Source organism: Berkeleyomyces rouxiae, assembly GCF_048999995.1.
Source record: "Berkeleyomyces rouxiae strain 22BRR77 chromosome Unknown BrBRR77_ptg000002l, whole genome shotgun sequence".
NCBI classification, from domain to species: Eukaryota; Fungi; Ascomycota; class Sordariomycetes; order Microascales; family Ceratocystidaceae; genus Berkeleyomyces; species Berkeleyomyces rouxiae.
The window spans coordinates 4,305,093-4,330,860 of NW_027396492.1; the positions used below are offsets into that span (position 1 = coordinate 4,305,093).

At 57.7% G+C, this 25,768-nt stretch overlaps 9 protein-coding genes across 9 annotated transcripts; 4 read left to right on the plus strand and 5 right to left on the minus strand.

Annotated features, from left to right (window-relative positions):
* Positions 1 to 600: 600 nt before the first annotated feature.
* BROUX77_002783 (uncharacterized protein) lies at positions 601 to 2,249 on the plus strand (the record flags this gene model as incomplete). The annotated part of the gene is made up of 2 exons (XM_073747361.1): positions 601 to 894; positions 993 to 2,249. The coding sequence occupies 2 exons, from the start codon at positions 601 to 603 to the stop codon at positions 2,247 to 2,249; spliced, it is 1,551 nt and encodes a 516-aa protein (XP_073607865.1).
* Positions 2,250 to 2,811: 562 nt separating this feature from the next.
* On the minus strand, positions 2,812 to 4,593 carry BROUX77_002784 (uncharacterized protein; the record flags this gene model as incomplete). Its single annotated transcript, XM_073747362.1, has 3 exons — positions 2,812 to 3,783; positions 3,958 to 4,398; positions 4,492 to 4,593. 3 exons carry the CDS (start codon positions 4,591 to 4,593, stop codon positions 2,812 to 2,814), a joined length of 1,515 nt encoding a protein of 504 aa, XP_073607866.1.
* A 490-nt stretch (positions 4,594 to 5,083) lies between these two features.
* Positions 5,084 to 10,727, minus strand: BROUX77_002785 (uncharacterized protein; the record flags this gene model as incomplete). Its single annotated transcript, XM_073747363.1, has 14 exons — positions 5,084 to 5,772; positions 5,841 to 6,395; positions 6,519 to 6,561; positions 6,621 to 6,706; positions 6,799 to 6,820; positions 6,964 to 7,096; positions 7,189 to 7,223; positions 8,201 to 8,831; positions 8,892 to 9,227; positions 9,297 to 9,988; positions 10,054 to 10,166; positions 10,266 to 10,365; positions 10,439 to 10,563; positions 10,643 to 10,727. The coding sequence occupies 14 exons, from the start codon at positions 10,725 to 10,727 to the stop codon at positions 5,084 to 5,086; spliced, it is 3,645 nt and encodes a 1,214-aa protein (XP_073607867.1).
* Positions 10,728 to 13,197: 2,470 nt separating this feature from the next.
* Positions 13,198 to 15,258, plus strand: BROUX77_002786 (uncharacterized protein; the record flags this gene model as incomplete). Its single annotated transcript, XM_073747364.1, has 2 exons — positions 13,198 to 14,054; positions 14,124 to 15,258. 2 exons carry the CDS (start codon positions 13,198 to 13,200, stop codon positions 15,256 to 15,258), a joined length of 1,992 nt encoding a protein of 663 aa, XP_073607868.1.
* An 801-nt stretch (positions 15,259 to 16,059) lies between these two features.
* Positions 16,060 to 17,045, minus strand: BROUX77_002787 (uncharacterized protein; the record flags this gene model as incomplete). Its single annotated transcript, XM_073747365.1, has 3 exons — positions 16,060 to 16,143; positions 16,247 to 16,440; positions 16,817 to 17,045. 3 exons carry the CDS (start codon positions 17,043 to 17,045, stop codon positions 16,060 to 16,062), a joined length of 507 nt encoding a protein of 168 aa, XP_073607869.1.
* A 765-nt stretch (positions 17,046 to 17,810) lies between these two features.
* BROUX77_002788 (uncharacterized protein) lies at positions 17,811 to 19,362 on the plus strand (the record flags this gene model as incomplete). Its single annotated transcript, XM_073747367.1, has 2 exons — positions 17,811 to 18,087; positions 18,152 to 19,362. 2 exons carry the CDS (start codon positions 17,811 to 17,813, stop codon positions 19,360 to 19,362), a joined length of 1,488 nt encoding a protein of 495 aa, XP_073607870.1.
* Positions 19,363 to 19,777: 415 nt separating this feature from the next.
* On the minus strand, positions 19,778 to 21,739 carry BROUX77_002789 (uncharacterized protein; the record flags this gene model as incomplete). Its single annotated transcript, XM_073747368.1, has 1 exon — positions 19,778 to 21,739. One exon carries the CDS (start codon positions 21,737 to 21,739, stop codon positions 19,778 to 19,780), a length of 1,962 nt encoding a protein of 653 aa, XP_073607871.1.
* A 1,168-nt stretch (positions 21,740 to 22,907) lies between these two features.
* Positions 22,908 to 23,559, minus strand: BROUX77_002790 (uncharacterized protein; the record flags this gene model as incomplete). Its single annotated transcript, XM_073747369.1, has 2 exons — positions 22,908 to 23,167; positions 23,427 to 23,559. 2 exons carry the CDS (start codon positions 23,557 to 23,559, stop codon positions 22,908 to 22,910), a joined length of 393 nt encoding a protein of 130 aa, XP_073607872.1.
* A 1,284-nt stretch (positions 23,560 to 24,843) lies between these two features.
* BROUX77_002791 (uncharacterized protein) lies at positions 24,844 to 25,262 on the plus strand (the record flags this gene model as incomplete). The annotated part of the gene is made up of 2 exons (XM_073747370.1): positions 24,844 to 25,039; positions 25,138 to 25,262. The coding sequence occupies 2 exons, from the start codon at positions 24,844 to 24,846 to the stop codon at positions 25,260 to 25,262; spliced, it is 321 nt and encodes a 106-aa protein (XP_073607873.1).
* Positions 25,263 to 25,768: the final 506 nt, after the last annotated feature.

The following is a 25,768-nucleotide window of genomic DNA, read 5'->3' on the forward strand; positions in this document are numbered from 1 at the left end:
TATACAACGGCGCTCTTAAGACGCATTTTCCTGAGCTCCAGGCCGCATAGCAAGCATGGAGCTCATTTCGGGGCGCTTCGTTCGTCGATGAGGTTCGCTCGGACGCTGAGCTTGGGCGGCGCAGGTACGTACCGTACGAGTGCCAGGTAGACACGGTGTACACGGTGTACACCGTGTCGAATTTCGTGCATGCATGTGTCTGTGTCTGTGTATGTGCTGGGAGTTTTAGCCTGCGATATTCCGGCGGCAGCTACCTTGTGGGAGAGACTTATGAGCCCTCCTGCCTCGTTCGAAATTCGGATTCTTTTGCCGGGGTTTATTCTTTTTTTTCTGTGATGGGAACTGTTTGAGAGTGTCTCCTTCTCCATCTTCAAACCCTCGCCTCCGCCCCCGCCCAGGCTGTCTTTCGTTTAGTGCCATTCTTGTCTCTCGTTTGTCCGGATCTTGGACTTTGTCATTTTTTTCTTCTTTTTTTTTTACTTTGCGCCGTTGCCCCCGTATTCCCGCACCCGCGCAACTTTCATCTCGCACGCTCTTCTGTCCTCCGCCTCCGCTTCCGCCTCCGTCTCCGTCTCCTCCGAGCTGCCGCCGCCCGGCACCATGACCACCCACGAAAAAATGGACCGCTTCCCCGACTTTGTCGATACCCCCGTGGCCGTGACCTCTCAGACAGGCCACGACTCAGCCTTTGGCGGCGCCCCGCGCTGGACTCCTCGCCGCGACCACAGCGGCAGCATCTCGTCGCGCACCAAGCCCGACGGCTCTGCGAATCTGCCCATGGCCCACGGCCGCCGCTCCAGCCTGTCCACGGCCCTGCGCCGCGTCCGCAACAGCAGCATCGGCCAGGCCGACATTGCCGGCGCTCTGCGGGCGCCCATCTCGCCCACGCTTGTTGTACGTCTCCCGGCTCCCCCCCTCGGTGGCCTCCCGAGGGCCCTCCCGCCAGTGCCCCGCCGCCATGCTAACCCTGCGTCTCGGTCCGCGCCATCCAGTTCCTGTGCCTCGTCTGGTGGACCACGTCGCTGCTGACCAACACGTCGTCCAAGTCGATCCTCAATGCCTTCCCGAAGCCCGCGACCCTGACCCTGGTGCAGTTTGTTTTTGTCTCGTCGTACTGTCTGCTGTGGTCGTGGCTGGCCTCCGTCTTCCCGAGACTCAAGCGCATTATTCCCACGCTCAAGTATCCCATCCGCCAGCCCTCGCGCGACATTCTGCGCACCACGCTGCCCATGGCGCTGTTCCAGATCGGCGGCCACCTGCTCAGCTCCAACGCCACGTCCATGATCCCCGTTGCGCTCGTGCACACCATCAAGGGCCTCTCGCCGCTCTTCACCGTCGTCGCCTACCGGATGCTGTACAACATCCCCTACCCCATGGCCACGTACGTCTCGCTAGTGCCGCTGACGCTGGGAGTCTGCCTGGCCTGCTCGGGCAACATTACGTTTGGCGGCCAGTTCCTGGGCGTCATCTACGCCCTCCTGGCGGCCATCATCTTCGTCACCCAGAACATCTACTCCAAGCAGCTCTTCAACGACCGCGCCAAGGCCGAGGCCGAGGGCCTGGGCATGCAAAGCAAGAAGCTCGACAAGCTGAACCTCATCTGCTACTCGTCCGGCATCGCCTTTGTCCTGACCCTGCCCATCTGGTTCTTCTCCGAGGGCTGGACACTGCTCGCCGACTTCTTCAGCGACGGCGCCGTCGATCTCAGCGGCCGCCCCGGCGCCATGGACCACGGCCGCCTGACGCTTGAGTTCTTCCTCAACGGCTCGTTCCACTTTGGCCAGAACCTGATTGCTTTTGTGCTCCTAGGCATGGTCTCACCCGTGACCTACTCGGTGGCCAGCCTGCTCAAGCGCGTGTATATCATTATCGCGTCTCTGATCTGGTTCCGCAACCCGACCACGCGCATCCAGGCCTTTGGCATCGCCCTGACCTTTGTGGGCCTGTGGCTCTACGACCGCTCCAACGAGGGCAACAAGGCCGACCGCAAGGCCCGCACCATGTCCGTCGCCGCCCACGCCTCGCCGCTGCTGCCCACGAGCGCCACCGCCGCCACCTCCGGCCCCGCCAACGTGCCGTACGCGGCTGCCCCGGCCGCTGCTGCGTCCGGCTACGGCTTCCCCTCAGCCAAGGATGCGGGCGTGCGCCAGACCCAGGCACCGACATGGCTGCCGCCCGGCACGAAGCAGGAGGATACATGGCGCCGGGGCGACCAGCAAGCCGGCATCATGAACAGCGTGAGCGCGTGATGAAGGCCCCGACTGTGTTGCTTTTTGCTGTTTGTGTTTGTGTTTGTGTTTGTGTTTGTGTTTGTCTTGAATTTGTTTTTTTCTAGAGGAAAGGTTGATTTGATAGACTTTTTTTTGGGACGGGGAGACTTCCGTTGGGGCTGTTTTCATTGTTTTTTTTACTCGTTGTTTCTTATAACTCCGTCCTTTGCGGTCGTCGGCGCCCTCGATGGTGTTCCCGCATGTATCATGACGAAACGAACTACACATGACCTTCCCCCACAGTCCGCAGAGTGTATCACATGGCAGATTCGTTGGCTCTATGCAGATGTTCCCAATGTTGCAAGCCAGCGCTTTTATAGAAAGAGAGAGATATATATATATCATGTGGTGGAGCGGGAGAAGAAGAAAAAAGAAAGACTCAAACACGTCTATACAACGAGAAACCAAACATTGTTATCCAACCCTGAAGCAAAAAGAACAAAAAAGTGCAGTCCGAGCCAAGCCATGTCGTCATCCCCCCGCCGCGCCGCCAGAAGCCCTGATTGCTTCCCATGTCTAGCCCATTCGCCACTCCTTGGCCCTACTCAACCAGCCAATCCTCAATCTCCAGCCCGACACTCCTTCCAATAGCCCTGACATCGTCCCATCCGACGGTAATCCTCCAGCGGGCACCACGATCCATCAGATCCGAGCCCAAGCCCACGCGCACCAGCAAGCGTAAACTCGCAAGCGTAGCCATCGCCACGCCAACATCGCCATCAACGCCCGCGCCCAGCCCGGCCGCCACGCCGGCCGCCGCCGCCCACTCGGACCGCACGGCCGCCAGGATCGCCAGCATGCGCTCCATGACAAAGCTGTGCGCGCCGAGCAGCTTGCGCGCAATCTTGCGGTGCTTGGCGCGCGCGCCGCCGCCGCCGCGTCCGGATCCGCTAGACTGCTGCGGCAGCGTGCTGGAGAGCCCGCCGCGCTTCTTCTTCTTGCCGTGGTGGAAGGTCGAGAAGACGGCGACGTCGTGGCGCGCCGGGTTGTGCGAGGCGAGGTAGGCTGCGAGCAGGATCAGGCGCGGCATGGTGGGCAGGAGGACGGCAAGGTCTGTCTTTGGCGGCAGCGCCGCCGTCGTGGCCGCCGCCGCAGTGCCAGTAGCCACCGGCGCCGCACTCACCAACGACGGATTAACCAGCCCCTCGTCCTGGAAGTGCACCCTGGCCGCAATCAGCAGCTTGGAAAACTCGCGCGGGTCATGCGTGCCCAGCTCGACGGGCGCGACAAACAGCGGCCACAGGCGCTCGCAGCAGTCGCGCAGCAGCGGCAGCGAGCGCACGGCAGCGCGCGCCAGCGCGTCGTGCACCGTGCCGCAGAAGCGCACCCACAGGTCGAGCGTGTCGGCGGCGCTGAGGTCCGCGAGCGCCGCGCGCGGCGCCGCCGTCTGCGCGAGGATCTTGACGAATTCGTGCTTGGCGTAGCCCGGGAAGTGCACGTGGACAACGGCTGTCGTGCGTAGGAATGCCGGCGGCGGCACGGCGACGATGAAGACGCTCGTCAGACACGGGATCTATGCGGCACACAGAGAGCCAGGTGTTAGTTTTTTTTTTCTTCTTCTTCTTCGTCTTGCGTTGGCCCGTCTTCATCCATGTGGCCTCCCCCCCTCTTCGCCTTCCTCTCTCCCACCTCCCACCGCTCAAAAAGAAACAGAAAAAGAGAAAAAAAAAAAAAAAAAAGGACATACCATCTCTGACAACCGCGCCAGTCCCGCAACCAACGACGCCGGCGCCTCGCGCTGCACATCCACCCCATCGAAAACCATCACGAAATGCCGCCGCTCCTCCGCCTCCGCGCCCGCTTCCGCCCACGCGCCCAGCGCCTGCGCCAGCTCGCTCGTAAACTGCGCCAGGTTCTCGCAGCTGGCCGGCGCGCGTGTCGTCTCGCCCTCGCCCGCGCCCTCGGCCTCCCCCAGCGCCTCGCGCACCAGCCCCAGACACCGCTCAAACATGTGCCGGCTCGTAATGCACTGCACCGAATTCACCTGCGCGTGCTTCATCCGCCAGTCGCCGCCGCCGCCGCCGGCCGACGCCCGCGAGATGCGCGCCGCCACGCCCTGCGTTATGCTCGACTTGCCCGTTGCTTCGGGCCCGTAGACGACAATGTTGCGCGCCATGGCCGCGTCCGGCTATTCACAAAGAGAGAGAGAGAGAGACAAAGTGTTAGAGCCCATTCCACCAACCACGCACCATCTCCGACTTTGCGAATCTCCGTGACTTACATGCAGCAGTGTAGCTAGAGTTTCAATCTGGAGCGACCTGCACGGATGCGTCTCCAGCAGGTCCTGCATTAGCTCCAGTCCGGGCGCCGCAAAGATTGCCATTGTTGCGAGTAGGCTCTAGTCGATCGGGTCTGTTGCCTTTGATGACACTCTGTGAAGCTGCCCAATGCCAATTCTGGCCACCCTGGGCTATGGCTCCCCATCGTTCAACATCTTTAACCCTTCCTGTGATGCTGGACGTTCAGACGCGTTCCAGGGCGCGTCCAACCCTCTCATGACTAATCAGCGAAACCCTAGGGTTATCACACTCCACAACATCTCTGTACACACACACTAAACACGAAATTCCAAGACACACCCGCACACACCTCACAGTGATATTACAGCTACCAGTCATTATAACGAGAAACAAATTGAATGTCTTGTACACAGCTCACGAAAGAAACTAGATCCAGGGTCCAGTGCCGCTCCGAATCGAAGCTTCTTGAGAGCCCTTGAATGCTATACAGAGGGCGCGCTTTTTCAGTCCGTCCCATTAATCTCCTTTCGTCTTTTCGCCGCCACGTTCTACGGTAAAAAGTGTAGAGAACGCTTAAGCGTTGAGCTCGGCCAGAATCTTCTCGCCCTTGACCTTGGCAGAGGCAAAGTCACCAACCATGTAGAAGGCACCCTCGGGCATGGAGTCACCCTCACCGTTCAGGATGGCCTTGAACGAAGCAATGGTGTCCTTGAGGTCGACCAGAGCACCCTCGATACCAGTGAAGACCTGGGCAACGGTGAAGGGCTGCGACAGGAAACGCTGAATCTTACGGGCACGCTCGACGGTGAGCTTGTCGGCCTCGGAAAGCTCGTCCATACCCAGAATGGCAATGATGTCCTGGAGGGACTTGTACTCCTGGAGGATCTGCTGGACCTTGGTGGCAGTGTTGTAGTGCTCCTCACCAACGATACGGGGGTCGAGCATACGGGACTTGGAGTCGAGAGGGTCGACAGCGGGGTAGATACCCAGCTCCGAGATACCACGGGACAGCACAGTGGTGGCGTCCAGATGGGCGAAGGTGGTGGCGGGGGCAGGATCAGTCAGATCGTCAGCGGGCACGTACACAGCCTGGACCGAGGTAATGGAACCCTTCTTGGTGGTGGTAATACGCTCCTGCATACCACCCATGTCGACGGCCAGAGTAGGCTGGTAACCGACGGCAGAGGGAATACGACCCAGCAGGGCAGACACCTCAGAACCAGCCTGGGTGAAGCGGAAAATGTTGTCGATGAAGAGCAACACTAGGGAGTGTGGATTAGATGGCGTTCAAAAACAGGGGACACATATTCTGTTGGAAAGAAAGACTCACCATCCTGTCCCTCGGCATCACGGAAGTACTCGGCAATGGTCAGACCAGTCAGGGCGACACGGGCACGGGCACCAGGGGGCTCGTTCATCTGACCGAAGACCAGGGCGACCTTGGACTCGCCATCCAGCTGAATGACGGAGGTCTCCTGCATTTCGTGGTACAGATCGTTACCCTCACGGGTACGCTCACCGACACCAGTGAAGACGGAGTAACCACCGTGGGCCTTGGCAATGTTGTTGATAAGCTCCTGGATGAACACAGTCTTACCGACACCGGCACCACCGAACAGACCGATCTTACCACCACGGGCGTAGGGGGCAAGCAGGTCGACGACCTTGATGCCAGTGATCAGAATCTCGGCCTCGGTGGACTGCTCAGTGAACTCGGGAGCCTCGGCGTGGATAGGGGCGTGCTTCTTGGCGACAATGGGGCCACGCTCGTCAATGGGGTCACCAGTGACGTTCATGATACGGCCCAGAGTCTCGGGGCCAACGGGAATGGTGATGGGGGCACCAGTGTCCATGGCCTTGGCGCCACGAACGAGACCCTCGGTACCTGTGCAGATTTTGTTAGCAGCTGGGAGTGAAGAGTGGATGGTGGTGATGAAGCCACGCAAGGGAGGCGGAGATGTTGGCTACAGGGCGACGTGGTTGGGGAGGGGAGAAAATTTTGACTTACCGTCCATGGCAATGCAACGGACGACACTCTCACCCAGATGTTGCTACGAGGGAGTTAGACATTGTTGAACCGGACGATCGGATGCAGGGATTCCGAGCTTACCGCGACCTCAAGGACGAGCTTCTGGCCATTGTTCTGGGTCTCGAGGGCGTTCAGAATGGGAGGCAGCTTGGAGCCATCGAACTTGACTGTGAAAGTGTGAGCGGGCGAACGGGCGAGCGGGCGGGCAATTGGCTCAAAGCCAAGGGGCAATGGCAACTGATGAGGGCGTAGCACGAACCATCGACGACGGCACCAATGACCTGCAGGATTTTCAATGTTAGCGGACCAATGGGTTTTCCGGGTCAGGTGGATGAGGCTCGGGCAGGCTCGGCGGTCGTGGAGCCGAGCCATTGGCGGCCGCGGATGGGCCGGCGGACGGCGGGGAGAGCAATCAAAGACTAACCTGGTGAATCTTTCCGTTGCCAACGCTGGAAGTGCTGGCAAAGCGGCTCAGCGCAGGGAAGGGGGTGCGGACAGCGCGACGGGGCGCCGCCGCGAAGGCAGGGCGAGCTGCTCTCGCGAAGGAAGAAATGCCGCTATGAGGGGAGAGAAGAGACTCGGTCAGCGTCAATTGCGTCGAATCAAGCCCATTGGCCTGTCTAAACACGTCGGCGATGCTAGTACACACCTCTTGAACATCTCTACAGACGGCGGAGAGCGTATCTGGATGGGGTGGAGATGAAGGTTGGTAGTCGGGGAGAGGGACGTTGGAAGAGAGTGAGCAGAATTGTCTGGAGAAACCAAAACTACGCTGGAAGATCTGGAGAGCTTGCTGGAACTGGCGTCACGTGACGGGCTCTCTGGCCGAAAATTGCTCGAGCGCTAAACCTGATTGGGCGCCCGACCGGGTTTAGCCGCAGTTTCGCCGCTGGTCGGGAGCATCTGGCTTCTCAACGTGGTGGCCGCAGGGGTTCGGGGTGGCATAGGTGGGGTCCATGGAAAATTGTCGAGGCCTGATGCCAGAGTGTGACGGCCTGAGGCGCAAAAAAAAAGAGGACAGCGCAGTTGCTCGCTCTGAATGGGGTCGACGCCTGCCAATGCCTGTCCGTGTTCCTGCCAATTCCTGCCTCCGTTCCTGCCAGCAAGAAGGCCCACGTTAATATTGCTCCGTTTTTAGAAACATGTCACGAAATGGTGGCGAGGAAGTAAACAACAACAATAAGGGAAGTCTTGACCATTTTTGGGTCTTATAGACTTGCTACTGAGGTTAGAGGTGGTCAAGTCAAGTCAAGAACTTGGTACTGTGTGATTTGTAACTGTCAAAGCCATGTATGTAGTTGGCTGGAAACCAAACCCTAAAACCCTTGTCAACTTCATGCACACTCATCAAAATGTCTCGTCCAACTCATAATCAATCAAATGTGTCCAACTAGTTATTCATTCCAAAGTCCTGTAGCCCATGAGCCCAGGCTACAACCTGCGGCATATACTGCATTAATATTTTTTTTTGGTGCAAAAGCAGACGCGTTCCTCCACCACTTCCCCGGCGTGAAAAGTCGCTCCGTGTATCGTATCCGTGGCTCCAACAACAAACAATCTGCGGGGCGTCTACTCCTTCGCCAGCACCTAGAGAAAAGCACATGGGTGTTAGTATGTCGCGGTCATGGAGCTTAGCTCAGGCGTGCTTGGTCTCAACTTACGAAAGCCGTGCGGCACGGGATGTACACGTGCGTGTGGTTCCGGCGGCCGTTCCACTCCTCGTCCTTGGTGAAGAAGCGGGTCGATTCGTCCAGGCGCTTGTGACCGCCAAACTCTTTTGAATCAGTCTGCAGCACTATGCGGTACACGCCAGGCGTGTCGACTCCGATACGGTAGTCAGTGTAGCTCTGGGTAGGGTGGAAGTTAAAGACAAAGACGAGGCCGTTGCGCTCAAAGACAATGACTTTATCGCCCTCATGCTTCAGCGAGACGTAGGCCTGGGAAGAGCTCAACCAGCCGTGCTTGGCCTCAGCGTTGTTCATGGCAGCATCAAAGTTGTTGAGGAACTTATAGCGCAGCAGGTCGTCCTCGGTGAGGTTGAGCTGCCTGCGCGCATACCAGAACGAGTTGTTGTTACCGTCGCGGGGGAAGTCAAGCCACTCGGGGTGGCCAAACTCGTTACCTTCGAAATTGAGGTAGCCCTCGCCACCAAGGCCGTGGACCAGCAGGCGGATCATTTTATGCAGGGCAATGCCACGGTCAATGACGGGGGTAAGGGGACTCAGGGTAGACATGTTGGTGTACATCTCAGCGTCGCAAAGGTACATCATCAGAGTCTTGTCTCCGACAAGCCTACAAGGGGTAGGGGTTAGTACATGGTCTAGACAGGGAGAATATTTGGTTGATACTTACGCCTGGTCGTGACTCTCGGCATAGGCAATCGTCTTCTCTCCGTGACGTCGGTTGGTCAGGATCCAGCAAATCTTGGACATGTCCCACTGGTCGTCACTAAGCTCCTTGAGAATCTTGATCCACATGTCAGGCACGGCCATGGCCAGACGGTAGTCGAATCCAACACCGCCAAGGCTCACGGGCACACAGAGAGCTGGCATGCCCGACACATCCTCGGCAATGGTGATGCAATCGGGGAATTCTCTGTGGAGGAACTCATTGGCGACCATGAGGTAGACAACAGCCTCTTCGTCAACCTGGGAACCAAAGTACTCGTTGTAGTCGCCGGAGAAGCCGCTGTGAATTTGGTTAGTAGGTGTAAAAAAGACAGACAGGAGCATGGTGGCGGGTTCTTGTTCAACTTACGTGCCAATGCCGTGATGGACATAGAGCATGCTCGTGACACCATCAAAACGGAAGCCATCAAAGCCATACTCGGTCATCCAGAAGTTGAGGTTACTCAAAAGGAAACGCATGACCTCGTAGTGGCCATAGTTGAACAAACGGCTGTCCCACAGGTCATGACGGCCCTTGTTGCCACCGTGGAAGTACTGGTGGTCGGTTCCGTCGAATTCGTTGAGGCCGTCGAGAACATTCTTAGAGGCGTGACTATGCACAACATCAAGCAGCACAACAATGCCCATGCCGTGGGCAGTGTCGATGAGTTCCTTGAGATCATCGGGAGTGCCAAATCTGCTGCTGGCGGCAAAGAAGCTGTTGACCTGGTAGCCGAAGCTGGCGTAGTAAGCATGTTCCATGATGGCCATGAGCTGGATGGTGTTGTAGCCCAGATCACGGATGCGGGGAAGCATGTTTTTGGTAAATTCCTTGAAAGTGGTTACGCGCTGCTCTGGCGAGGAGATGCCGACATGAGCCTCGTAGACGCGGAGGCTCTTGGGCTTTTTGGGACGGGGGTTCTTGGCCTTGTACTGCTCCGAGGGCGGGGGGTTCCAGAAGCGAGCATCATAGGCTGGAGACACGGAGAGATCCTGGGTCACGTACTTGATCCAGGCGGGAAGACGGTCGATTTGGCGGCCATCGGGAAGGTTCATGGAGATCTGTGGGGGGGGGTTAGTATGTGGCCCTGGAGGTTGGGGGAGAGATGGCTGGCTGAGGTGCGCACCTTGAGCTTGCTGTTGTGAGGAATGGCGGGCCGGCCATTCTCGGCCTTGAGAGTGATTTCAAAGACGCCAAAGTCATTGCGCTTCATGGGGTGAGACTGTCTGTTCCATTGGTCTAGAAGATGGAAATGTTAGATTTACAGGATACATGGGTAGATTTAAGACGCTCAAGACAATCATCATCAGGATACATGGGCAGATGGGGCACACTGACTGAATTCTCCGATGAGAAAGGCCTGAGTGGCATTGGGCGCCCACTCGCGGTAGACAATGTTGTTGTCCTTGTCGACGTTGAAGCCGAACTTTTCGTAGCCCTATGTCCTCTCGGGTTAGCATGGATGGACAGGGTATGGCGATGATGTCATGCTGGGGCGTCTCTTCTCTCACCTTGGCGAAGTTGGCAACACTGCCCTCGGCAGCATCAATCTTCTTGATCCACTCCTGGGTCTTTGCATAGCGGCGCTTCAAGGCGTCCTTGTGAGGCTCGAGGTAGGGATCCAGAGAGGTGATGCCTGTGAGGTTGGGGGGAGGGGTTAGCAGATTGCGCGTGAAGGCGGGAGCGTGAATGCGGGGATGTGGATATCGACGTACCAGAGCCATCCTTGGGCACCTTGTCAAGATCGAGCGTGACATTGGGCGCAAGCTCGACGAGCGCGCCATGAGTGGCAGACGGCATCATGAAGCGGGGAGTCTGAGAGCTGGGGATGAGGGCTGGAAGTGAGGGCTGGAGGTTGGAGCAGCTGTGGCAGAGAGCTGTGGCAGAGAGCTGTGGCAGAGAGCTATGGCGGAGAAGGATGGAGCTCTGAGATGGAGCTGTGAGATGCGAGAGGGTGGAGAAGCTTTTATAACGTCGAGGGAGGCCCAAAGGGAGAGATGAGGGCGTCAATGTCGGGAAAGACAAGGCGGCAAGGGAATGTGCGATATGCGGGGAGGTGGGAGGTGGGATGGAGGGGGAGCAAAGAGAATGTAGCGAGAGCAGGAGAGATGGAGGGCTTCTGGAGGAGAGGAATGGAGGGGGGGGATTGGGAGAGGAGGAGGAGGAGGTTGAAGGTACTTGTATACAAGGGCAGAATTGGAGGGTCGAGGTTCCCAGAGGAAGGAACAGAGAGGAAGGAAGGAAGCAGAAAGGGAGGACGGAAGGTGGGCTGGGAATGAAGCAACTACCACTGCAGCCAATATCAGACAACAACTACACATGTATAGCTACACGTCCATTCAACTACATATAGCCACCTATAACTAACTATACACAGTAGAACTGACCAGTCTCCAACAAGCATCTCCATACATACTGAAGGGCACTCTACTTGTTGTCACTACCCAAGCACTCCCGTCCGCCGCCATTGCCCATTGCCCATTGCCCGCCCGTCAGCAGAAGCAGGAAGAGGGCACCGGTGCCCAAGCAAGCAACCAAGCCCAGGCCGCTCTACACACCTACATACATACACACATAGTTATGTACATACACACGCACATTTACACCTGCTCGCTCGCTCGCTCGCAGCCCCGGCGCCATGCAAGAGGCTGAAAGCAGGGTGCGACTGGTTGAGAAGAGGGGTTGCCGGCATGCGCAGGGTCTGCTGCTTTTTGCTATTGGGCCTGCCAGCACTTGGCGGCCCTGAACACAAGCAGACGGGTGCATGGCCTGGAGGCATACAAGTGAGAGTATGCATATATGGGGATGTGAGGTGCCCACGGCTGTGAAAAGAAAAGGAGGGGGAAAGACAGACTGCACAAGTCTGGGTAGTAGATGTGCAAGGAGGACGGTGGCAAAAGTGAGGAGCAGAGTCCAAGCCTGTACCGCTGTTGTTGTATGTACGTACACATAAAAAGCTGTCTGTGCAGGGAGAGCAAGGCGAGCCAAGGACTCACTTGCCCACTGAGGAGCTTTGAGCACAAGTACAAGTACAGGTACAAGTACAAGTATGTACAAGACTTCAAGCTGCGCTCCGTCTCCAGCTCCAGAGTCGAGCGAGACCGGACAAGTATCCAAGTGTCTGGTTGCTTGCTTGCTGGCTTGAGCCTGGCTAGTCGTCCGGATTGAAGTGAAGCCCCCTGTCGGTTGGTCTTGGTGAATGGCATTGTTCCAGTCTCTTTACGTAGATATGTACACAGCACATGTTGTCGCACAATAGGCGGGGGAGGGGAGTCAGATTTGAAAAACGCTCAACCACGCCACTGAAGCGCAGTAAGACTCGCAGGCCGCAGACGAGATGCTCCAGGCGGGTTGTGTTTCTTGGTATAGTTGGCTATTGTATGTACATACACATGTATCTTCTCCACACAGCACCCGAAGCAGAGCAGAGTTCCACCAGGCCATCCCTAACTAGCATGGCCCATGTTGTTGCCCTAACCCTAAATGGCATTGGTAGTGTCTTGTACGTTCCACAGGCGCTGTTTACAGCAGTCCCCCAGCACTCTAGCACCCCAGAACCCCTACAGCTGCCGCTGATCTGCTGGGCCCGGCGCTGTCACTCGGCGCTGTTCAGCGCCCCGCCCCCTGTAGCAGCCCCTGTATCCGCCCCTGTATCCGCCCCCTGGGCCCACTGGTGCATCCACCAACTCCAGGGCGCACAATCAACTGCCGCTTTGGGCCATCATCACAACAAACTACAACCTCTGCCTGTCTAGATATGTATCAAGTATCTTTGCATGTATGTACACAGCTCTCTGCGGCCAGCGTTCTCTCCTCTCTCTCTCTCGCTCTCTGCCCCCATCTCCCAGTCTGACAGTCTCACCACGCCTCCCCAGACAGAAAGAAATGGCTCGCTGCGCCCCATCATCTTAAACTTGAGCTTTTAGTTAACTACGCCCTCGCCTTGTCTCTTCTTGTCTTGTCTCCCTCCCTCCCCCTGCCCTGCTGCGCTGTCCAGAGCCCCTCCGCCTCCGCCTGGGCTTGTTCTTGTTCTGTCTGCTGTCTGTAGTCTGTGCCGCTGCCCATTGTTGCGCCTGTGGGAGCCGCGAACGGCGACTATATACATACATCCATGCGTACGTACTATAACTAGTCAACTACACATCACTACTGGCCTGTATATGCATCAATGTATGTATGTCTTTGTCTCAATAATACGCCATTCTTGCTTTCTCTCCCCTCCGCCCGTGTTTGCTTGCTCGCCCCTCATATTCCATTATCTGCTTCGACGATGCCGTGTCTCCGTGCTCCTGTCCACACCGCCCCCCGTTTGGCGCCGATGACGTCGTTGGTACCCACGCCGATTCCGACTCCGACTCCGACATCGTCTTTGTCTATGCGCCCACGCTTGGCCGGTGGCCGCGCCGCCCGCCCGCCGCCCGCCGGGCTCACGCTGTCGCGGCTTGCAGTGAGCCCCGGCGTCGCCGCCGCTGTGCGCTGTTTTTCCACCGCTGCCCCGCGCCTCACCGCCCCTCGGCGCACCCGCGACTTCGGCTCCGGCTTTACCAACAGCTACGACCCCTCGGTCGAGTCCCGCCGCGGCCCCATCTTCAAGAGCAAGGCGGCCGGCGTGCCGCCCTTTTACCCGCGCGACCTCAAGGCCAAGGTTGACGAGTACGTCGTGGGCCAGGACCGCGCCAAAAAGACCATCTGCTCGACCATCTTCAACCACTACCAGGCCGTCCGCCGCCGCTCCGAGCTTGAGCTCGAGGATCGCAGCGCCTACGAGAAGCTCCAGCGACAGCAAATCGCCCGCGACCGCGAGCTGCGAGACCTGCGGAATGCAGACACGCTGTCGCCTGCCACCGGGCCCGATGCCCACGCCCGAGACGTCGACCCCGTCTATTCCCGCTACGACCCCGAAGACTCGACACCGCACGACTACATGGCCTCGGGCCCGCTGCAATACTCGCCGTCCGCCTCGCCTGCCGGCTTCCCGCACAGCCAGACCCAGACGAATCTGGATGCTGCGCTCTCGGCGTCCCTCCAGCTTGCTGACACCACCGACAGCCCAGACCGAGTCAACATTGACAAGAGCAACCTGCTGCTTATTGGTCCGACCGGCGTAGGCAAGACGTATATTCTCGAGTATGTTGTTGGTCTGTGTCCAGAGCGGTCTGTGAGTCGTCAGCTAACCACTTACCCCAAATAATCCAGGACTCTGAGCAAGAAGCTTAACGTACCATTTTCCATCTCCGACTGCAACTCGTTTACCCAGGCTGGCTACATTGGCCAGGACGTCGAGACGTGCATCGAGCGTCTGCTGATCGAGGCCAACTATGACGTCAAGGCGGCCGAAAACGGCATCGTGGTGCTGGACGAGTTTGACAAAATCTCCCGCCGGGAGACCAACAACGGCCGCGATGTCGGCGGCGAGGGCGTCCAGCAGGCGCTGCTGAAGCTTGTGGAGGGCTCCAAAGTGACGCTCAACATCAAGGACAACCGCTCGTCTCGTGCCGCCACGCCAATCCCCGGCGCCTACGGATCAGTGCCGCCGCCGCCGTCGCCGCCGCCGCCACAGGGCGGCCAGTCGGGTAAGACCGAGCAGTACACTGTCGACACGCGCAACATTCTCTTTGTCTTCTGCGGCGCCTTTGTCGGGCTCGACAAGCTCATCCTGCGCCGCGTCTCGCGCCCGGCCCTGGGCTTCGGCGCCGACGTCGGCACTGCCGCCAAGGCCAAGGCCAGCGGCGGCGCCGCGGCCCTCCCGCTCGAAATGTACCGCCATCTGCCGCACCAGCCCGTGCAGCCGCCCGGCGCGCTCGAGCCCTCTAGCCACTTCTCCCCGCTCGACCTGACGACGCCGTCGGACCTGCAGGCCTTTGGCTTCATCCCTGAGCTGATTGGCCGCGTGCACAACATCTGCGCCCTCAGCAACCTCTCGGTCGACGACCTCTTCCGCGTGCTCACCGAGCCGCGCAACTGCCTCGTCGCCCAGTACACGGCGCTGTTCGAAACGTACCCGTCGCGCCTCTTCTTCACGCGCAAGGCCCTGCGCGCCATTGCCGAGCGCGCCGCCAAGTCCGAGACGGGCGCCCGTGGGCTCAAGATGGAAATGGAGCGCGTGCTCGCCGAGCCCATCTTTGACGCGCCCATGCCCTACGTCCTCATCACCGAGGCCTGTGTCCGCGGCGCTGAGAAGCCCGGGTACTGGGGAAAGGACGGCCGGCTCGAGGTCGAGCGCCTTGTCAAGGAGGAGGACAAGCCCGATGTGCACGGCGCCGCTGCCGGCGTGCTGGCCGAGGCCGACGACGAGCCGCAGGGCAAGATGGCTGGGCTGGGCAGCGCATAGTCTGTTGCCAGCGGCGGCGCGGGACCGCAGTGGGTTTGGCCTCCCCTCCTGCGTAGAGATACTGATTCCATGTTAGTTACTAGCGTCCAGGCACCTTTGGCCCGGTAGAGACGCATAGGCCGGGCCGGCGCCTCCGAACTCCGAAGGGCTGGTTTGGTTGGGGTCTCGAGCCCAGTGTTTTGTTTCCATCTTTCTCGCTTCTCCTTGTCCGTGGTGGTTAAACGGAGGACGGGGCTTTCACTCGTTTTGCCTTTTGTTGATATTGTCTACCAGTTTTAGCGTTTTTTTTTATACTTGTCAAAGTTCCAACAGTCCAAATATGCAAGCGACTGGAGGGGTTCGTTTTTTTGTTTTTCTTTTTTTACATGCTATACATGGACTAGTACTACACATTTGTATCTTTTCTTCTTTCCCTTCGTCTCTGTCATTCACGGGGTCTCTTGTCCTGTCTGTCCATGTCTTTGCTGGGAGAGATGGTGCAAGGTGTAGTATTCTTTTTTGGGGGAGTAGAAAGGGTTGTTTTCTGTTCTTCGCCTCTTGTGAATGACAAGCAGAGGGGGTAATGGTAGTATACAAAGCCACGCACTCCCAAGCAAAGCCAGACCAAATATTGCGAAAAGAAAAGAAGCAAGACAAAGTGTGTGTCAAGAAGACTCTGAATCACCCCGAAGAAGTCTACTGACGAATGGGGAAGAAGCAAACAGGCGAGAGAATGCGAGCAAAAGAACAAGAAGAAAAGGAAACAAAAAAAAGAGAGGTGGTTCGGATGAATAATGACTGATATCTAGAGAGTAGCTGAAATTAATAGCGGGGAGGAGACTGGACCTGGCCTTTGCCGGAGTAGCCGGGAGACGAGATACCGGTGATGGGGTCGGCGTTCTGGCTCTGTGGCGGGGGAAAAAGGGAGAGAGAAGTGGTTAGCACGTTGGTCTTGGGGGAATCGGGGCGGCGGACATGGGGGGCTTGTGTCTGTCGGCGGGCAACGCACCTTGAGCTTCTCGTTGGCAGCCTCCTGCCACTGCTGGTTCATGGTCTCGGGAGCAGGCTTGGCGAGCGAGCGGATGATCAGGAAGATGACCAGACTGGCGGCAATGCCGATGGCGGTGCCGGTGGCAACGCGGGCCTTCTCGCCGGCGGGGGCCTCGGCGCGGGGACCGTGGGGACCAAAGGCGATCCAGTAGGCTATGGGCGGGGGGCAAGCAAGCAGTTAGTATACCAAAGTCCTGTTCCACGCAGTGTATATATGGCCGTCGGAGGGGAAGGAATTGCTTTTAGCGCAATGACGCCGGGGAGACGTGATGGGCGGCCGGGGCGGGCCGGGCTAGCTTGGGTGTAGTGGGAGCTGGGCTGGCCGAGAAAACAAACAGGCCGCATCCGCTCGTCCGAGAGGGGGGGTTGAACGTGCCGCAGACAGGCCAATTGGCAGCAATTGGACGAAGCGGAAACAGACGGAGGTGCGGCTCGGGCAATCGGGTGGGCGGGCTTGTTTGTTGATTCGGAGGGAATTCGGCGAGTCTCGGAGGAGGAGGGGAAAGCGTGTATCAAGGGAAATACCCACCAGCCTTCTTCTCCTGCACAGTCAGATCGTTCCAGTTCTCCTTCATGCGGTCGCGCAGAGCCATCCACAGCTCGGCCTGCTCCTGCATGGGCATGCCCTCCCAGCGCTTCTCGATGTTGGCCAGCGTGGGCTTGGACAGGGCGGTCGAGGCGGCGCGGGTGCCGACGGCCGGCATGCCGGCGCGGGTAACGGAGCGGCGGAGCAGGGACGAGGTCGCAGAGCGCATCATGGTGAATTTCGAGAGGCGGGAGGCGGGTGGCGGATGGTGGTGGCGGGTGGAGGAGGAGTGAGATGGAAGAGGGGATTGATTATTCCGGGAAAAAAAAAGAAGGAAGAAGAAAAAAATAAATGTGCCACAAGAAGTGGAGGCGGCCGAGTCCAAGCGGTGGTTGAGCGTGAAGCAGCGAGAAGAAAAGAAGAAGAAGAAGAAAAAAAGCAGCAGCTGGCGGCGTTTCTCAAAGTTCTACACACGTCTTCAAAGATCGATGAGCTAAAGGTTTTTTCTTCTCTCGGGACGAAGATGCTGCGGCTTCGTCTGCCCGGCTAAGTCGTATGATGAAAATCTCGTGCGCTCTGATTGGGCGGCACAGCGCTGACTCAGCAGCTGGCCATGTGGTCACGTGACCCTACCATCGATGCCGGCGACCACGGCAATTGGCTCGGCCAGGTGGGCGCCGGCTGGGCCAATGGACTCTCCCGTAGCTCCGCACGGCTTTCCGTATGCTGCCGGCCTGTTTCTAGCGTCCGCGAAGCCTCCGCCGGCCTTCCCGGCCCCGTTGCCTTCTGTTGACCCGAATCATAGTCAGCCCCACTTCTTTTTTCGTGCTTTCAGCCTTGCATCTCAGCCTTGTGCAGCATCTCGCCAACCTGCTTGCAGACAACTCGCACCCTCACTTCTGCACCAGCGATCGCCCCGAGCCCGAGACGCCCTCACTCGACCCACGAAATCCACGGCCTTCTCCGAACGGCACTCTCCCTCCGGCACTCGCCCACCATGTCCAGCTCCAAGCCGTCCTCCAGCAACGGCTCCCGCGTGGTCCACCAGGACTACATTGCGCGCGTGCGCTACGCCAATACGCTGCCGCCGCCGCAGCTGCCGCCGAAGCTGCTCGACATTCCCAACACCGGCTTGTCGAGCGGCCAGTACACCGGGCCCGGCTTCACAACCCGCATGGTGCGCGAGCAGCTGCTCAACATTGAAGCTGACGCCGAGCTGGGCATGCCGCTGGACCTGGTCGGCATGCCGGGCGTGTTCGACGGCGACGAAAGCTGTAAGTCTGCCCCGGGCTCCGCCATTCTCCTACTCCGACTGACCCTGTTGCCCCCCTCCGCCAGCAATCCAAGCACCTGCGGCCGCGCCCGCCGTCCACCCGCGCGACCGCCCGCTGCTGCGCCCGGTCAACAGCCTGGGCGCGCCCAAGCCGGCCGACGTGGCGGTTTCGTTCCTGCGGCGCACCGAGTACATCTCGGCGACGTCGTCGAAGCGCACCTTTATCGACAGCAAGGCCGGCGGGCCCAAGCGCATTGAAAAGCGCCGCGCGCCCGTCGAGGACGACGACTCGCCGGCCGGCATCCGGCGCAAGATTGACAAGAGCTTCGAGTTCGCCGAGGCCTATCGCAAGAACCCCGCGTCCGTCAAGCACCCCGAAAACCGCAACCTCAAGCTCGTCGACGCCTTCCCCATCCTGCCCGACCTCGACGCCTTCCCCGACTCGGGCGCCTACGTCACCATCAAGTTCCTGACCAACCCCGTGCCGCCCAGCACGCACTACGACGAGCGGCTGATCAACGGCCTGCTCAAGCCCGTCGAGACCACGCCGTCAGAAGAAGCCGCGTACCACCAGGCGCTGGAGCTGCACGAGCGCGACCCGCTCAACTACAGCAAGCCGCCGCCCATGATGAACTACGACTTCTTCCTCACCCATTCGACCGCCGACACCAAGCGCTTCCGCGCAAAGTTCAACCCCGACAACCCCAACAACGACGACGCCGCGCTCTACTCGCACAAGTCCGACAACGGGCCGTGCTTCCGCTTCGAGCGCGTGCGCGGCTACGAGACCGCCAAGGAAGTCGAGCTCAACCACACTACAAAGTACGCCGAGGAGCTGCTCGTGGCCTTCTCCGACGGCAAGGACGCCGGCTCCGACTCTGCCCCTGCCCCCGCCCAGAAAGCCATGTGGTACTACCCCGTCATGCAGCGCTCCGCCATCCGCCCCCAGCGCCAGCGCCGCCTCGACATCCACCGCGGCTTCACCCAGCAGGACGAGGAACGCCAGGAGCTCGACGCGCTCGACGTGCGCATCGAGGAGCCGCCCGAGGACATGCGCGACGCCATGCTCGCCTTCAAGGAGAACCCGTGCGCCGAGGAGCCTGCCGACGCCGACGCCGACGCTGACCCTGATGCCCAGGTCGACCTGGAGCCCGAGGCTGCGGCTGGCCTCGACGCCGACGCCGACGCTGATTACCACGACAAGGACCAGCCCGACGACCTCCATCCCGTTACGCAGGAGGACCAGGACCGCGATCGCGGCGCAAACGACGACTGAGGCGCCCAGACCAGTTTGTCGTGTATGTGTTAGACCGATTCACCAGGCGCCACGGGCGCTCTTGGGCGAGCAGATATGAAATGGTTGTTTATAGTTGGAGTTTGGAATGGGTCTTTATCTGTTTATTGCCTTTTTCTTTCCTTTTCTTTTTACTTGTTCTTTTTTTGGCCTGTGATATTCCATGTTTTCAAGTCTTGCCATGATCGTATTAGAAAAGGAAAAAAAACAAAGGCTTTTGGACGTCTTGTTGCTTGAGGGCCGTTAGAGAAATCAAATATGTAAATGTTTAAAGCATTGCTGAATATTATCAAAGTTGCCATCCGCCCTCCCAGAATCAACTTGCGTCTAAGAATATATCAAGGCCTAAAATCACAAAACAAAACACCTGCCTATGTATGTACACATGTACCAGATCTTATTCCACATGTGGCTCGGGCGCCGCCGGCGCCTCCCGCGGCATCTCAAACCCAATATCCTCTCTATTATCGTCAATCACCCGCCCGTACTCCAGCAGCAGCCGGAAGAACCAGACCTCCATGTCCGTCTTGCGCAGCGCCTTGGCCGCCCAGTCCCGGCCAGCCTCAGCCGCCTCGTGCGCCCACGCGCGGCCCTCGGGCTCAGCGCGCAGCCAGCGCAGCAGCTCCCACCACTCGCGGCCGCGCAGGCTGAGTGGCACGTAGTGCAGCCACGGCAGGACGCGCTCGGCGTGCCACTCGCGCGCCAGCGCGTACTTGAGCGGCAGGCTGTGGCTCTGTAGAAAGGCGTAGAAGCGGCCGGAAAAGGCGTTGCCGTCCATGTCGAGCAGAAAGCGGTGCGCCCAGGCCGAGCCTGAGGATTCGTATTCTTCGATTTTGAAAAAGTCCTTTTGCGCCGCGCAGTCGCCCTCTTCGCATTGGCCGACATGGCTAAAGGACACGTTGGCGGCCCCGGCTAGCAGCGCAGGGACGGCCGTCTCCTCGACCCAGGCTGGCTCCTCGGCTGTGCCGTTGTTGGCGAGAATCTTGACGTCGGAGGATACAACTGTGAGCCCCTCGACGATTTTCTGTCGATGCTGACGACGCCATGCGCCCCGATGCGAGTAGCCGCCCGTGGTTGATCCTCGCCAGTACAAGTCGTCTTCCTTTTCCTCCCAGCTGCGATCTGCGCTTTCATTGTACTTGACCTTGTCAGCCCAGTACCACGGCGACGGGTACAGGATATCTGCGCTTGTGGAGAACTTGGACTGCGAGAAGATGGGGATCAGGTCATGAGACACAGTCAGGGAATTTGGGCACACAAAGAAGCCATACGACGTCGCGAGTGATGGCGATCTGCAGACATCCGTAAAGGCCGTCATGTTCGAAACAAAGCACATGTCGGTGTAGCAGGCTTCGCTGCTATCGTCCTGCGCATCTTCCTCTAGGCTGCGCGCCGGGCTGGCGGGGTCACAGGTCATGCGCGACAGGCCCCAGCTCTGCTGGCGAGAGATGTCATTGAAGCGCGTAGTTTTTTGGTTCAGCAAACTTTTCCCAGCGCCCATGTCCTCGGGCCTGGCACTAAATGTGCCTTCCAGACTGGTGGCCTGGCTGGCCTTTGCCATGCGCGCATCAGCACTGTTGAGCAGACGAGTCAGGTCGTCGTGTGGAAGGTAGATCTTGGGCTCGTCGTTGACGTTAAAGGCCAGGTCCATGTCGGGGAGGTACTGGATGAACTTGGATATCATGGCCACGGTAGCATTGACCTGCCACTCGCGGCTGCCTCTGGAGTAGCTGACCTCGCCGTTGCGGATGGAGATTGCAAGCAAATCATTGCCGTGGCCAAGCGCCTCCCTAGTTCTTGCGCGGAGCGTCGCCGGCTTCAGGCCCCAGAACGGCCGCAGGTTGTGGTGGATCGTGTCGAATTCATCAATCAGCTGAAAGTCGGCGTCGGTGGCAAAGCGGTACCACGTATCAAAGTTCGGCGGCGGCGGGATGCCATAGCGATGGCGGTAGGCGGCCACGGCCTCTTCCAGTGTCTTGGACTGGTGGTCGGCCTTGTGCTGGAACGAAGCTTCGGCCTGCTTGATTAGGCGCATGGCGGGGTGCAGCATGGACTGTGTTGCCGCAAACAAGCTGTCCAGGGCCCTGTCCTCGTCCGTCTCGCCGGCCAGCAGCGTGCCGTCGGGGCTGTATGAAGGTGCGGAGTTTGATACGGGAGAGTTGAGGCTGGAAATGCACAGCATCACGAAAACGAGCCACACCACCACGACTCTGCGGCGCTGGCTGGCGAAGCCCCTCAGCAGCGAATGCCGGATCGGTGCATAGAGCTCTTTCGCAGCGCCGGCTTGCGCGGCCACAAAGCTCGCCAGCGACCGGCCAGTCGACTTGTCGCCGTCCATCACATGGCTTGCGGCTATCATGATGGCGCCGGAAGTGCGGGATCGACGTGTGGGGGGCCGTATTTCTTTTCGTACAGAGGAGGGGAGGATTTCTTGTGTTGTTTTTTTAGGGGCTGTAAGTCAACAATGAAAACGATGGCAACGGGTGGCGATTTGCGGCTATAACTTTGTACACCAAAACAAAAAAGCAGCCAAGCAACCAAAAACAATGAGACGAGTAAAAGAGAAAAGAAGAAATAAGCGCCGCTGTCACAAAGAACAAACGAGATGAGAAAGTTTTTAAAAAAGAAAAGAAGGAGAAGCTGATATTCGTGTCACTTGCCCAGAAAACCTCTTGAGATCAAAAGGAGAAACTGCTTTGTCCAGAACAGAGTCTCTATCTTCTGATAACACTTGCGAGCAATTACTGCACTGCCAGCAAACTGGAAACACTCGTGTTGCGCTCCTTCCCACTTGGTTTGGTCCAGGTTTTGAGCCACCAGGGCCCGTTCGTGTTCGTTTTCCCTTTCCCTTTGGGCCCTGTCCACCAATAAATATCATCCATCCAAATGGCTCAAGACGCCACGCCCCAAACGCGCACGCATTGCGTGGTTGCTTCCATGGCTTCGCTGTTTTAATTTCACTTTTCCATATACAGCCCTACGAATCAGTCCAGCTATGCTTCCCTGGACTCGCCCATTGATCCCATGGACGCCAAGGCCTCCTCACGTCGGAGCCCTGGTTTGATCAACCATCAACTCAGCCCCAATACAAACATGCCCTCCAGATCAGATGAGGCTCTGCAAGAAATCACCCGCCCTAGAGTCGCACCACATCTCTTCCCGGCTGCTACATGCAACCACGTGTTTTTGCACTCCATTTTACGACCCGAAACTTTACACGTTCAACCTGACTACACCCATCTGTAGGCCAGTACACATGTGCCCCGCCTCAAGTCTGTGCCGACACACACCACGGGCATGGACATGCAATTGGCCTGTGTTTGTTGTTCTTGAAGCTCGTCAAAGAATTGATTGATCTGCATACGGTCCCCGAGAACGCCATGCCATTTTAACAGTCCATCCCGTACATTGGCCTCGTCTTTAAATACACACGTCCCATAGATGAAAGAAAAAACAAGTCGTTACTTTTGTGCTTTATGAAAATAGTTTCCTTTTTTTATTTTTTTCGCCAGGTCCAAAGATACTTCTTAGTAGAAGAAGCCAATGATCTTGCCGGAGACGTGCTTGCGACGAGCCTCCTCGTGGTCCATGATACCAGCGGAGGTGGTCAGGATAACGTAGCCGAACTGACGGGCGGGCAGCAGCTTGACAACCCACTTCTCGAGGTCGGCCAGGCGGACGTTGTAGCGGGGGGAGATGACGCCGGTCTTGTTCAGGCGGCCGTTCAGCTGAACGACAATCTTGCCGGAGCGGTGGTCATCGACCTCCTCGAACTCGCCAATGTAGCCTAAAAAAAGACAACGGTTAGTTGAAATGTCGTGGCGATTTAAACGAAAAGTTGCACGGAAGAATAAACGTCAACAGCCCGTGTAAGATCTCCACAGTTGATATATCGGCAGTTTATAGGGGCTGAGTCGTGGGAATTAAGACGTTCGCCCTAGTTATCATGCCGAATGGAAAGGAGATGCTGTGTTGATCTTGCTGGGCTGTCGACTTTTATTCTTTGATGCATCTTGTCCAAGTTGTATCATATGATGGCGGCTTACCGTGCTTCTGCATGACCTGCAGGAACTTGATGATGACCTTCGAGGAAGGGTGGATCAGGGCCTGGCGCTTGCCAGCCTTCTCGGCGTTGTTGATGGTCTTAAGAGCATCGTGGAGGACGGAAGCGCGAACCATTTTGGCGGTTGTGAGATTCTCAAATCGTGGGAAATCGGGTGAGGAAGTGAGGTATCTGCCAACGTGCGAAGCGATGTGGTTAGCCTTTCGCTGAGGCTCAAAAAGCGAGGAGAGTGCCCTCGATCGACGATTGAATTGTGACGAGGGTTCTGCCGCTCAGTATTGAAGAGGAGAAGCGTATCAGGCGCCAGCTAGTCTGCCATTGAAGGCATCGCGGGGATGGCTCGGCTCATTTCACAGAGCTGTCGTCGAATAATTTCTTTCGCGAGTAGACCAACTCCCGCAGCGGTTCAGTGTGGTCGATCAGCCGGCCTGATTGCTCTCCTCCGCCATCGTGAAAAGGCTTGCCATAGTCCTGTCCGACAATACAACCGCCTTCGAGTCGATTTTTTTTCTCCCAATAATTGTCTGTTCACATACCTCTTGTGGACGATGAAGTCGATGGTGCGATCAAGCAGGAATCAAGAGGCCAAGGGAGCAAGGCCAGAAGCTATTAACAACAACGCAGCACACCTAGCGCCAGGAAAATTTGCCTACCCACAAAAACTCCACAATTATGTGTCCAATTGGAAATTGGTGTGCCCCACTGGAATATTGGTTGCGTGCCCTAAAGCCACACCAGCGCAAAATGAGTGGCTTCTGGCGAAGTGGCGCTACAGCCAAGGCTCAAGTGAGGGGCTGCTAACCCACAAATACGCCCACTTGCAGTGCCAACCGGGTTTTCAGCGTTTATGTGGGCAAACTAGTGTGGCCAGCGGAGTAAGTCGAAAGTCTAGGTTTTTTTTTGTGAGTGGGATGCACGATTTTATCAACTCTCGTCGTGCTCTATTTTTCCTTTTCTTCTCCTTTCCACCTAAACACAACTTTCTTCGAGGATCGATCCTGGCAATTCTTTGAGAAACGAACAGTCAAGATGGTGAGTTGAGCTGCGTGTTTGATGGCCGCTGTCGTGGATGACAGCGGCTGTAATTCTTTCGATTATCTCTTTTGTTCCTCTTCATCGCCATCACGACAAGCTACGACGGCCCCCTCGTCGATAAAGTTGCGCAGCCGTCTGCATGAGCCGAGCGTCGTCCACCAGGCTTCGTCATGTGATGAGAGGGCAAATCAAAGGACACAAAAAGCCTACCCACGGACAGTCATGCTAACCACCGAGTCTTTCTCTGCGTATAGTCGGACGTAGAAGATAACATTCCCCAGGAGGTCGAGGTCTCCGCCGATGCCGCTCCCAAGGGCCAGATCACCGTTCTGGAGGCCCTGAAGGGTGTCCTGAAGCTGTCTCTGATGCACGATGGTCTTGCCCGCGGTCTCCGTGAGGCTTCCAAGGCCCTGGACCGTCGCCAGGCTCACATGTGCGTCCTGAACGAGGCTTGCGAGGAGGAGGCTTACAAGAAGCTCGTCATCGCCCTCTGCTCGGAGCACAACATTCCCCTGATCAAGGTTCCTGATGGCAAGGAGCTCGGCGAGTGGGCCGGTCTTTGTAAGTTGCACACAACCTTTTGAATTTCTATCGGCCGGAGGGGCGCATGCCTCTCTTGGCACATGCAATGACAGCCAACTAACACGTTCATTCCACAGGCGTTCTGGACCGTGAGGGCAACGCCCGCAAGGTCGTCAACTGCTCTTGCGTTGTCGTCAAGGACTGGGGTGAGGAGTCTCAGGAGCGCAGCATCCTGCTCAACTACTTCCAGTCGGAGCAGTAAGCGCGTTCTGCCTCTACCCAACCAAAAAAAAGATATAATGCTGCCCTACATATCAGCATCTAAATAGGGGAAACCGGTTATCATGCGACAATGAACAACGAAAAGTTTTCTTCGACCAACAAACGTATCCTGCATCTCTTTGTGACCATGTGACCATGCTTTTGAATGTCTTGACATGCTCTTCCCCGCATGTCTTTCGTGGTGTTTGTTCGGGACCAAGGTCTGCATTCTGGCATAAGCGAGGCATGCACGATGCTTCTCACGTGGGTGGGCGGGGGAAAGAAAGACCAACACTGGCTACTAGCTATGACGTCGTTGGGTCTGGGTGAAGTTTTCAATACAAAGGGAATGTTTGTTGTCTTGGACACACATGAATTATCAGCTGGCGTGTAATTTCAGACATGGCCAGGCTGAATTCTTATTTTTCAGTTTCCTACCAACGTCAGGGGCTTCTGGTGTTTCAAGTTCTGGTATTCAGGTCAACTCTTTGAAGTTGCGATGTGCAT